Source organism: Eleutherodactylus coqui, chromosome 8, assembly GCF_035609145.1.
Source record: "Eleutherodactylus coqui strain aEleCoq1 chromosome 8, aEleCoq1.hap1, whole genome shotgun sequence".
Taxonomy (NCBI): Eukaryota; Metazoa; Chordata; class Amphibia; order Anura; family Eleutherodactylidae; genus Eleutherodactylus; species Eleutherodactylus coqui.
Window position 1 is genome coordinate 81,480,636 of NC_089844.1, and position 12,099 is coordinate 81,492,734.

A 12,099-nucleotide genomic window follows, 5' to 3' on the forward strand; every position below is an offset into this window, starting at 1 on the left:
GAGGATGTCAAGAATCGGTCTGGTAAACAGACAGTCAAGCAAATAGCAGCCAAATACTACACTGGTGCTCCAACTAACGTGCCTAAGTACATAATTCATTGCTGCTTAGCATGAATGGGTTATAACAGCGGATGACCAGTTCCAGCGCCACTACTAAGAGAAACATAAAGGCAAAACTCCAGTAGGCAAATGTGCTCAAAAATTGGACTATTGAGCAATGGAAAACATCACCAAGTCACATGCGTCCAGATTTCTGTTGCACTATGTTGCTAGGGGCAGAGTCGTAACTTGAAGCTCCTGGGCCCCAATGCAAAATCTGTCACAGGGCCCCCAACTATAATGCTTTATTCATAGTACTGGGCTCCCTACATGAAGAGGAGAGGCCTTATAGGCCCCCTACGGCTCCTGGGCCTGGGTGCAACCGCATCCCCTGCACCTCTTATAGTTATGACAGTGGTTGGGGGGTCAGAATTTGGCACAAGCAGCATAAAATGATAAACCCTTCCTGCCGGCTGTTCCGATTTGTAGCAACTACAAGAAGCTTCCTGTCCGCAGGGGCCAATACTCCTGCAGAATGCTTTCATCATCTAGTGGTATGCCAGGACAAATTGTTGCGGTTATTAATTTCAAAGCAGGTTGAACATAAAGTGACCATTCAGTGTAGATTGCACTTTGTGACCACTTCATTGCACTCTAAGGCCTCTTTCACACGAGTGTTGGTGTTTTTACGCTTGGTCGATCGCCGATAAAAATCACATAAAAAAAGAATGGCCACAATCAACTTCCAATCTTAATTAGCGTTTTCTCGTCCATTCACATGGGCGGCTGCGGCGTGTCAGCAGAAAAATAAGTTGCATCGCAGAAATCCCTCGGTTCATAGATATGCTCGGAATAACTTGCAATGGTTAAATAGAGCCAGCTGTAATCTTTTCCCAGCACTGGACGCAGTTAAACTCCCTCCCCCTCCCTTTTTTTCAACTCCCTTAGGCTGGGTTCACATAGGACAAGAATCCCGTTGAAATCTCGTGGAATGTTCCCAGCGTTACTGCACAAGATTTCCGCAGCTGAAGTCCAGCGGGTTTTGAAAGCGGCTTATACCTCTTCCCCATCTCTCCTCAAAAAGAGAAAACAGCCCGCAGCAAAAATGGCGCTACAATTGATATGCCATGGCTTTCAATTCTGCATGAGTCAGTTTCAGCGCAGCTTGGCCGCAACAGATTATCCACAGCGTGTGGACGAAATTTTTGCAAATCTCCTCCACTTTGCTGCTTAGTCGGGTTTAAGATTTGCAGGCGGATTTTCCATGCGAAAGTAAGCACGGAAATTCTACGGCAATTCCACCCTGTGTGAACCCAGCCATAGAAGCTTATGGGAGCTTCCAGCATATCTGGTCAATAGATAGAGCAAGACCTACGTTTTCATGCATAAAATCAGTCGCCGCTTTCGATCGCGGATGTCTTATAATTCCCATTTTTTACGTTCCTAATGAATAAATTGGAATCCAATGTTTTAGATGGTCACGATTTTTTGATGCTGCTACATTAGCTGCATATTCGCGTTCGTGTGAATAAAGCCTAAACGGTTCTGGCTGATATGGATAGACGTAAGAATGTAATTACCTACAGGAACATATAGCAACCCTGAGGCTGGAGAAACAAAGACGGCCAAACCACTTCTCTGACTACCTAAAATCCCCTGACCGACTCCTAGGGTGATGTTTTCTTGGCAGACTATTTTTGCGGGGTGGTTTGCCATTCCCTTCCCTATTCATCTTTACCCCCAGCAAGCTGGGTACTCATTTTACCGACCTTGGAAGGATGGAACGCTGAGTCAACTTTCAGCCGGCTACCTGAACCAAGCGGGCACTGAGCCCGCAACCTTCAGGTCACCATCCACACTCTGATACACACTGTGTATTAGTATGCATCACTAGTCAAGGACACCACACCTGCATTGATTAACTACATGAGCAGTGCCAGGCAGTTAGAGCCACATGTAATGTCTTAAGGCCCATTTACACAGAATGATGATCGCTCAAATTTGCTAAAAAGCGATTGTTTGAGCGATAATTGCTGCGTCTAAATGCGCGGCCTTCGTGCACTTTTCGGGTACTGCTAGCTGATCGCTAAATTCAGTCCAACCTAAAATTTGTCATTCAACCTTATCAGCAGCTCTCCACGGGTAGTGCTGATAGCATTGTTTCTCGTTGGAGAACAAAGGAGCTGAAAGCAGATAAGAGCCCAAGGGCTATTACCTGCTTTCAGCTAAGGCTTCATTTGCACACTTTATTGCTCTTAAATATCTCAGTAGCTACTTAATAGCTTATGCAAAATGATCGCTCAAACGATAGTTTGAGCGATCATTGCTCCATGTAAATGGACCTTTACCAATGTATGCGAATGCACACTGTGCATCAGGTAGTCAGAGAAGGGGTGCAGCCATCCTTGTTTCTCCAGACCCGAAGGGTTCGCTTTAAAAAGATTTTATCACAATTGACATGTATCACCTATCCAGAGAATAGTTGATAAATGTATAATTACTGGGGGTCCCACCTAATCACTAAAACAAAGTTCCCAAGTTCCCCATTCCTCTTTACTGAATGTCTGCATTGAGGAGGAGTTTAAATGGAGCCATGGTTGAGCATGCACGGTGCCGCTGCATTCAAAGACTATGGAACTGACCGAGATAGCTGAGTACACTGCTCAGTCCTGTAGACTTTAATGGAGCAGCAGTGCACATGATTGACAGCCGCTCCAATCAAATTCTTTTTTTTTTACAGGATGTTTCCTATTATTTAATGCTGACTCAGAATTTTAGTACCAAGCAAAATATTTCAGCCTACCTGGTTTCCGACAGAAAGAACATTTTCGAAATCCTTAGACATGTTGGCATGTTCCATAGCCATGAAAAGAGTGTTGAGAACAATGCAGATGGTGATAGCGAGGTCTACAAATGGGTCCATCACAATGAGCTTCACGATCTCTTGAATCCTCAGCCACAGATCACAGCAGTCCCAGATTAAAAAGCACTTAGCATATTTATACCAGCGAGGAGAAAACTTATTTTGTCTTGATTCTTCAAGTTCTGAAAATATAACAGATCTTATGAAAACTGTAGAATGTCAATATGCAGTAAGTATTTCATTTAGTGCATGCATTCAGTTTTATCAGCCCCTTTAATGCCCTTTTAAACCTTTTCTAAGTCTGATTTTGGCTCATAGTAAAGAGATGTAAAGGGGTATCCCCATCTTAAACATTTATGGCCAATCTACAGGACATGTCATAAATGCCTGACAGATCCCCTTTACCTCATACATGTTGCATGAAAAAAGCTCAAAAAGATCTTGTCAATTAAATGTGCAACCACTTAAAGTATTAATACCAGCTGAATGCATAGTGCAAAAACACTGGAAAATAAATGTACTTGCAGATAGAAAAGTACTGATACACAGGTTTACAGTTAAAGAGGTTGTATCAGAATTACAAGTTATCCCCTATCCACAGAATAGAGGATAACTTGCTGATCAGTGGGGGTCTCACTGTTGATCGTGAGAACACAGGTCCCATGCCCCCCATCCTTCTCACTGCAAGCTTACTGCACCATTCGCAGTAAGAAGAAGAATGAATGGACCAACGGTTACGCAAATGTTGTGCCGCTTCATTCACTTTCAATGGGAATGCAGAGATAGCCAAGCAGCCAGCGTCTTAGTATTCAGCTCCATTGAAATGAATGGTGCACCGACCACATACGCTCTACCGGCACTCCATTCATTGTGACATCACTGCAGATGGGAAAAGCATCCCTGCAGGGGATAATTTATAATTCTGGTACAACCCCTTTAATCTCCCCTTTAAAGATTTGGGGATACATTTTTCATCAGTAGAAATATATCCCCAACTGATTCTGAGAATAGGGTTCTTGCAGAATCCTACATAAATGCAACGGTTATCACGCTTGTGTGTAGCTGCGCCATTCATTTCAATGACAATGCTGGAGGTTGTTGAGAGCTTGAATTTGGCAATCTTTGGCACTCCCATTGAAATAAATGGAGCGGCACCGCGCATACACTGCCACCACTCCAAGTATGCTGGGACCATCAGAACTTTTACTGTCTGGATCGGTAGGGGTTCCAGCAGGTGGACCCTCAGCAACCAGAAATGTATCCCTAAGAGATAGGGGATAACTTTCTAGCTTGTGACTAATCCTCTTTAAAAGGAGTTTTACCAAAATTGACTTATCACTTATCCATAGTATAGGTAATAAAAATCTTGAAAACAGAGTTCCTGTATCCCCTCTCATTGAGGACTCACTGTACCCATTTACGGTAACGTGTTGATTGAATGGAGCAGTGGTCACATATGCCACTCATTTTAATAAGGCTAATGGAAATAGCCAAGTACAGTCAAGTACAAGCACAGTCTGGTAGTCCCATTAAAATTGAATGGAACAGCACTACATATGCCCAACTAGAACTCCATTCATCTTCTCCTCGTTCTGGGGGAGGGCAGTGAGCCCAAAATGAGGAGGAGAAACGAATATAGGACCCTTATTCTCGTTATCAGTGGGGATTTCAAAGGCAAGACCCTCTCTGATCAGGATAGGTGATTAAAGTCAATTCTGGAATAACCCCTTAAACTTTGCAGTTACTAGTTAAAGACATTGAAGGAGGAAGTTACTGTTGACTTCAACTAACTGGTAAAGGGTCAAGTTTTCATTGTGATAGTTCAACATTACCAAAAAGTCCAATTCAAAACACTTTGTCAAAAGCCAGGAACCATTTTCTTAGACGTAATAGTGAGTATAATGAGTGAGGTCTCTTGACAATAAGTTGACCACAAATTGTCCTTCCTGGGACCCTCCAGTGAACAATTTTTATCTGTGGTAATGCCTAGCAATAATTTACTTGCAGCGCCACCACTGAAGAAAATAAACATTACACAGTGCCCGTTCATGTCAATGGGTTGTCTATGTAATGCCGGATAAAAAAAGGTCCTCCAGAGCGAGAGGTACTTGTACACAGGATGCTCAACTATCATCCCAACAATTAACGCTCTTGTGCTTTCATACTGGAGTGACAGTCGCTCACTGAATGGAGGCACAGCAGGCCAAACATCTCTTCCAGCCTCCATTCAGAATAAACAGACATCCATTCATACATGGACTACCTGTTTAAATGGGTCGACAGTCGCTTGGTTTTTAAGTGAGCTAAAAACTGAGCAACTTTAACAAGTGAGTGATCCTTGCGCACTTGCCCTGTTGGGTGCCATATTTACATTGGCTGAAAGTCACCTGTAATTGCTCCTTTGAGTACCCAAAGACATTCTGTGTAACGGCTCTCCATATTTTGCTTCTAACTTTGATTACACCTTTCCGTTTAGCCATTAATCTGCAGATGATATGCAGAGGAAAAGGAGAGTTGAATTCCCAACTGGGTACACATAAATCGACAAAATTTTGAAACAAAGTGTACTCCCTGATCGGGGTGATGTTAGCCGGTAATCCATGTAATCTCACCACATGAGAAATAAATAATTTTACCAATGTTTTAACATTAGGGAGACTGGACAGTGCCACAAAATGGCACATCTTACTAAAGTGATCAACCACCACCCAAATGACTGTATTCCCCTCAGAAGGTAGCAAATCCATAAATAAAATCTATGGACAAATGAGTCCAAGGTTTCACAGAAATCGGCCAAGGTAACTGTCTTCCAGTAGAAAGAGTCTGAGGCATTTCAGTTCTCGTACATACCTCTTACACAGAAACAAAACTAAAATCATCTCTACTTAAACCTGGCCACCAAAAAAATTCTAGTTAGTAGTTTCTTAGTATTATTGATTTCAGGATGACCCACTAGAACTGAACTATGTACCTCCAACAGAAATTGCAAACGCAAATGTACCGGCACAAAAAGCTTCCCCTCAGGAAGACCCAGCGGAGCTAACTCCTGAGACCAACAAACTTGTTCCTCCAAAGCTAGTAACACTGCCGATACTACAACCTCTTTAGCAAGAATATGCACAGGAGAGCCATCTGAAACTGCTGGAACAAGGCTTCTAAACAAAGCATCCGCCTTGACATTTTTACTGCCTTGATGGTACGTGACCACAAAGTTGAAAAGTGAAAAGAACAATGACCATTGCGTCAGCTGTGGGTTAAAACTTTTAGCTGACTCAAGGTAGATCAGGTTTTTGTGGTCAATGAACACCGTCACGTTATGTTGTGCCCCTTCAAGGAGATGACGCCACTCATCAAAGGTTAATTGGATGGTTAATAGTTCTCTGTCCCCTATAACATAATTTGGTTCTGCTGCAGAGAATTTTTATAAGAAAAAGGCACAGGGACGAAGATTCCGCACATCTGTCAGTACCCTGAGAAAAAACAGCCCCAACCCGAATCTCCGAGGTGTCCACCTCCACCACAAAAGGCCTGGACAAATCCAGCTGCACCAAAACCAGAGCTGTCGCAAACTACTTTTCAACTTCCGAAGAGAATGTAAAGCTTCGGGAGCCCATTTATACGGAAAACACCCCTTCTTGGTCATGTCTGTCAGAGGTTTAACCACTTCAGAAAGTCCTCAAATAAACATACGATAATAATTAGCAAATCCCAAAATCCTCTGAAGAGCTTTAACATTTTCTGGTCTCACCCTGTGTTGCACGGCCTAAACTTTCTCCGGGTCCATGCTGAAACCCTTCGGAGTGATAATATGACCCAAAAAGCAAACCTCTTGAACTGGAAAACACATTTCTATTTTCTCGCAAATAAGTCATTGTCGCACAGAGACCGAAGTACGTGATGAACATGTAGCACATGAGATTTATAATCTGGAGAAAAAAATTATTATATTGTCCAGATACACCAGTGCAAAGCGACCAATAAACTTATGCAGAACTTCATTTACAATGCCTGAAGTATCGCAGGTGCATTAGTCAGACCAAATGGCATAATCATGTTTCCAAAATGTTCCTTTGGGGTGTTAAAAGCCGTTTTCCATTTATCCCCCTCTTTGACCCAAATTAATTTATATGCACCACATAAATCTAACATAGTAAGCCAACTGGCACCCCTTAACTGACTAAAAAGATCAGGGATAAGTGGCAATGTGTACGGGTAATTTTTATCTAATTTTATTTAATTTCCTGATATCCAAACAAGGCCGCAACCCTCTATCCTTTTTCTTAACAAAGAACAAATCAGGGCCATTTTTCAGACTGTCTTGGATATAATGCTTAAGGGACTGACTTTCAGGAATTGTATATACAGCTTTTGGGTAAGTTACAGCCTATGATAAGCTCAATGGAACAATCTCCTACCCTATGAGGGGGTAACCTGTCTGCTCCCTCCTCAAAAAAGATGTCCGCAAATGAACAAAATCATATAAAACCACCTGAACCGCAGACACCTTTAGGCCCTCTGTCCATGGCAGTGTATTCGCCGGTGGTAAACCACCGGCGACTCACACCGACCGACGCTTCCCATAGCATTGCTATGGAAAGCGCCGGCTCCTGTCCACGAGCGGAGAATCATTGCGATTCTCCGCTCGCGGCGGGCAATTCGCAGCATGCTGCGAATTGCCCTGAATCTCCACGGTCAGCCTATTTATTAGATAGGGCTGACCGGCGGAGATTCGGCGTCGGCTCCTGCTCCCGGGTGGCGGCTCCCGCGGCAGAGCTTCGCCGCGGGATACCGCATCGCCTGTGTACAGCCGGCCCTACTGATATACAATCTCGACTACAAGAAGGATTCAATTTAATAATATCCTCCTTCACGCAATCCACCACCAGGTTATGCACCTGCAACCATGGGAAACCCAATACCACTTGTGCCGGGAGGGACTCTATGACATACAATGCAATAGTCTCAGTATGAAACAAACCAATTTTAAGGCATACATGTGGGACCACATATCCCAAAACTCTCTGTGACAAGGAAGTGGTGTCAATGGCAGACACTGGAATTCGGTGCTCCAGTACTCTTACACCTAAACCCATGCGTTTGACCACTTCACACTGAATCAAGTTAACACCAGCTCCACAATCTAGAAAGATCTTAACAAAAAAATTTTCATCAGTGGAAAGGATCCCGGTGGGAAGATCCAGCCTGGATGACGACATCTAGGCGATCTGTGGGCCTAGGGGGAACCTTCCCCCCAAATCTCCAGGCTACCTAATATCTACGACCAAGATCCGTAATGTTGATAGGTTTGAACGACGTGTCCTGCTCTGCTGCCCAGAAAACAATGTCCACTAAACCGGACAATGCCCCCCCTCCCTTCCCCAGAACCACTGGACACAGATCCCAATTGCATGGGCTCTTCTGCATAGGCTGATTCCATAGAGAACCCAGGTTTGTTCACGATGTCGTTCTCTCATGCGTTGTCTAATGCAAATGGCCAATGACATGGCAGTGTCCAAATTGCAAGGCACAGGATGCAAAACCATCATGTCTTTTATTTTGTCATTCAGGCCAAAGCAAAATTGGCCTTACAGTACTAGATCATTCCACTGTGTCTCAGTCGCTCAGTGACGAAATTCAGTACAAAAATGGATAATCCGCCTTGATGCAGAGCCCTGATTTTCCCCTCCGCCAATGACACCCTATCCGGATCATCATAAATCAGACCTAATGCAGAAAAAAATTATGCATGGATGACAACGCCTCTGAAGTGGGTCGCAAAGAAAAGGCCCACGCCTGCGGCTATCCATACAACATAGATATCACAATCCCCTATGGGGCTTCAGCAGGTGACAGTCCCTACCTGATAGTGAATGACCCGTCCCGATAAGGACGGACTCACACACGTTCCTGGGGCACACATTATCCCTGTAACCTATAACTAAAGATAACCACTGCACAAATAAACAAACTCTACCACAAAGCAAACCAACGTACGTATCTTGCAGAGTTACTGGGTAAATCACGGAACTCAGTTGCTGGATGAGCCACAGAACCAGTAATGTTCTCCCACACCTACTGAAGGAGACTGCATGAATTAAATAGCACAGAACCAAGGCAAGGTGGGAATAAAAACCCTTCCTACTTACCCTCAGGTGTACTTCAACCGCAAAACACACCCATCACAACTCCCACCAGCTTTACAGGAGACAAATGAAAAGAAATCCAAAAGAGCCAGCAGAGTCAAACTCCAACTGACACAACAAATGTCTTACCTTCCATTGCAGTTGTTAAAATAGTAGCAATACTTTGAGCCCTTTCTCGGGGAGATCTTACATCAGTTAGATCATCCATCCTATCCACTGAGATTCTGTATGAACTCAATCTTCTTTTATTTACTCCAGTTTCTGTTGTAGTACCCTAGAAACCACCAGCATAAAGTTATTTAATCGGCAGTCAAATGCTTAAACAATAGAAAACTACAAATGAACTTTCTCTAATGACCAACATGTTCATATGTAAGGTTCATCTGATATGTTTTTGGTAAATTGGTTGTGCCATCACAAACAACCCATTTGATATGAGAATCGTGGCTTCGGAGAACAAGGGAAGTTGACTGTTCATTTCCTCTGCAGTGGCGTCTTCATTGGAAATGTGGTATCACATGCTGCTATTCATAAGACTGCCCATTCATATGATAAACGGACAATGAACCAGGTCTACTGGAGCGAAAGGTAGTGCTTGTTTGCAGGTCTCCACTCTGACACAGGAAGGCTAGTCCTGAGCGTAGGACCCACCTCTATTATGTTTATGTTTTTATAGGGTATGTGGTAAGTATTTGTCAAGGTGAGAGAACCCTCTTCAATTTATTTTTCAGAAGACATTTATGAAACATTTAGATAAAGGCTTCCAACCTTTTTACCAAATATAGTAGCAAAATAAAACAGGAATTTTACAAACCCGGTGTTCAAAAAAATTATCCGACATGGTTTTCACACATTCAAGACCTGGTAGGTAGCAAGTAGAGTTGAGCAGACCAAAACAATTAAACATTACAAAAAATTTGGTTCGGTAAGAATCCGGACCTTGGGTGATTCGACTTGGCCAAACCCACTAAAAGAAGGAACAATAAAGAAAAATGGAGAACAAGGAAAAAGAAGGAGAAGGAGGAAGAAAAAGGGGGGAAAAAAAGAATTTTTCTCCTTTTTTCTTTATTTTTCCTTCTTTTTCCTTCCTTCTTTCTTTTTCTTTCATCTTTTTCTTCATTAACCCTTCAAAATCCACTGTCTGATGTCTAAAGACATTCTGATTGAAGGCTGTACAGCTCCGATGTCGGAAGACCTCCGGCAGGGTATTCTTACTGTAGATTACTGGTTGCTCTGTTGTCAGGGGGCCTCTCCGGCATGTCCCATACCGCAGTACTGGCTCTACCAGAAGATGGCGCCATTGTATAATGGCAGAAAGAGAAAACCCCCTAGGAAACCCTGAATCCAAAATTGGATTGCAAAGGGTTAACTTTACATTACAAACAGCTAAGTTTAACCCTTTCCAATCCACTGTCTGAGCTCTGAAGACATTATGATTTATGGCTGCACAGCTCCAATGTTGGAAGACATCCGTCCGGATTCTCTTACTGTATATTGCCAGCCTCTCTGCTGTCGTAGCCTATTCAATGTGTCACCTCATGCAGTACTGGCTTTAGCCAGCATATAGCACTGTTGTATAACAAGAGAAAAAGAGTAAGCCTCCTAGGAAAACCAGGATAACAATTGGATTGGAAAGGGTTAAACCGTTTCAGTTTAGGCAATAAAACCTACAACTTTATTCATTTATATGTCTATATTCCAATATTACTTTGTTTTCTTTATTAAACAAAAGATTGTCAAAAATTTAATAAAGATATTGTTTTAAAAAAAAAAAGCTTAAAAGGGCCTCCGCCACAGTATTTATACTACACCTTTTGGTGCTAATTGTGACGTTATTTTTGATGCAGATAAACGGCAGATTTAATCCTTTCAGTTGAAGGGGTGAAGTCTGCTGTGGGTCCACGTCAAAATCCATATCAAAATTTGATGTGGATTTTGGTGCGGATTTCCTGTAGAAGAAAATCCACACCAATTCCACTATGTGTGAACGTACTCTAAAATTTCCATAATGAACTTAGAATGCAGCTGAAAAAAGTAACATGATAAATTCTACTCTGAGACCTCTTTATCACTACTTAGGTTTCAATTTTAGGTTTTTGAAAGAGGTAGCATTCTCAATGAATTTTTTTTATGGCTTATGAGAATGAGTGCTGGGTCATGAAATGCTTCATTAATGGAACATTACAGCATTAAAGTGGGTGTTCCAAGATGGCATCCCCTGTTTATATGCCCTATTAGAGCATACAGATGTCATAGAGCAGGGTCCCCCACTCAAAACCCATCTATGTCCCATCTTGGTCGTCCTTCTGCTGCCTTGTTAATCCAGCATTCATGTGAACTGCCATACTGTAATACAACATATTCGCTGCAGTATTTGCTGCAGGAGAAATGTCAGACTGGTCAAAAAAATCAGCCGGGACTGAGATCTTCACTCCACGCCCCACATTCTCAAAAGGGTTGTGCATTTTGGGACAACGTATCTTTAATGATTATGGTACATCAATGCACCAGAAGTGGACTAAGAGGAGGATTGACCCTTTAGGCATTAAAGGGCATCAGTCCCCTCATAGAATGGCAGAGTTGGAAGGGACCTTTGGTGTCCTCTGGTCCACCCGCCTGCTCAGTGCAGGATCACTAAATCATCCCAGACAGATATTTGTCCAGCCATTGTTTGAGCACTTCCATTGAAGGAGAACTCACCACCTCCTGTGGTAACCTGTTCCACTCATTGATCACCCTGTGTCAGAAAGTTTTTTCTAATATCTAATTTGTGTCTCCTCCCTTTCAGTTTCATCCCAATGCTTCTAGTCTTTCCTTATACAAATCTCAGTCTTCTTCTTTGCAAGCTAAACATTCCCAGATCCTTTAACCGTTCCTCATAGGACATGATTTGCAGACAGCTCACCATCTTGGCAACTCTTCTCTGAACTTGCTCCAGTTTGTCTATGTCTTTTTTTATAATGGGGTGCCCAGAACTGGACACAGTATACCAGATGAGGTCTGACTAAGGAAGAGTAGAGGAGGATAATTACCCCACGTGATCTAGATACTAGG

General features: G+C 42.8%; 1 protein-coding gene across 1 annotated transcript in view; it reads right to left on the bottom strand.

Moving 5' to 3' along the window:
- LOC136577888 (sodium channel protein type 2 subunit alpha-like) overlaps positions 1-12,099 on the bottom strand; it is a 101,677-nt gene that overhangs the window by 43,651 nt on the left and 45,927 nt on the right. Inside the window, exons 12-13 of the mRNA XM_066577808.1 lie at positions 9,175-9,319; positions 2,843-3,084 (exon numbers count right to left, since the gene is read on the bottom strand). Coding sequence (XP_066433905.1) covers positions 2,843-3,084; positions 9,175-9,319 — 387 coding nt within the window. The remainder of the gene's footprint in view (positions 1-2,842; positions 3,085-9,174; positions 9,320-12,099) is intronic.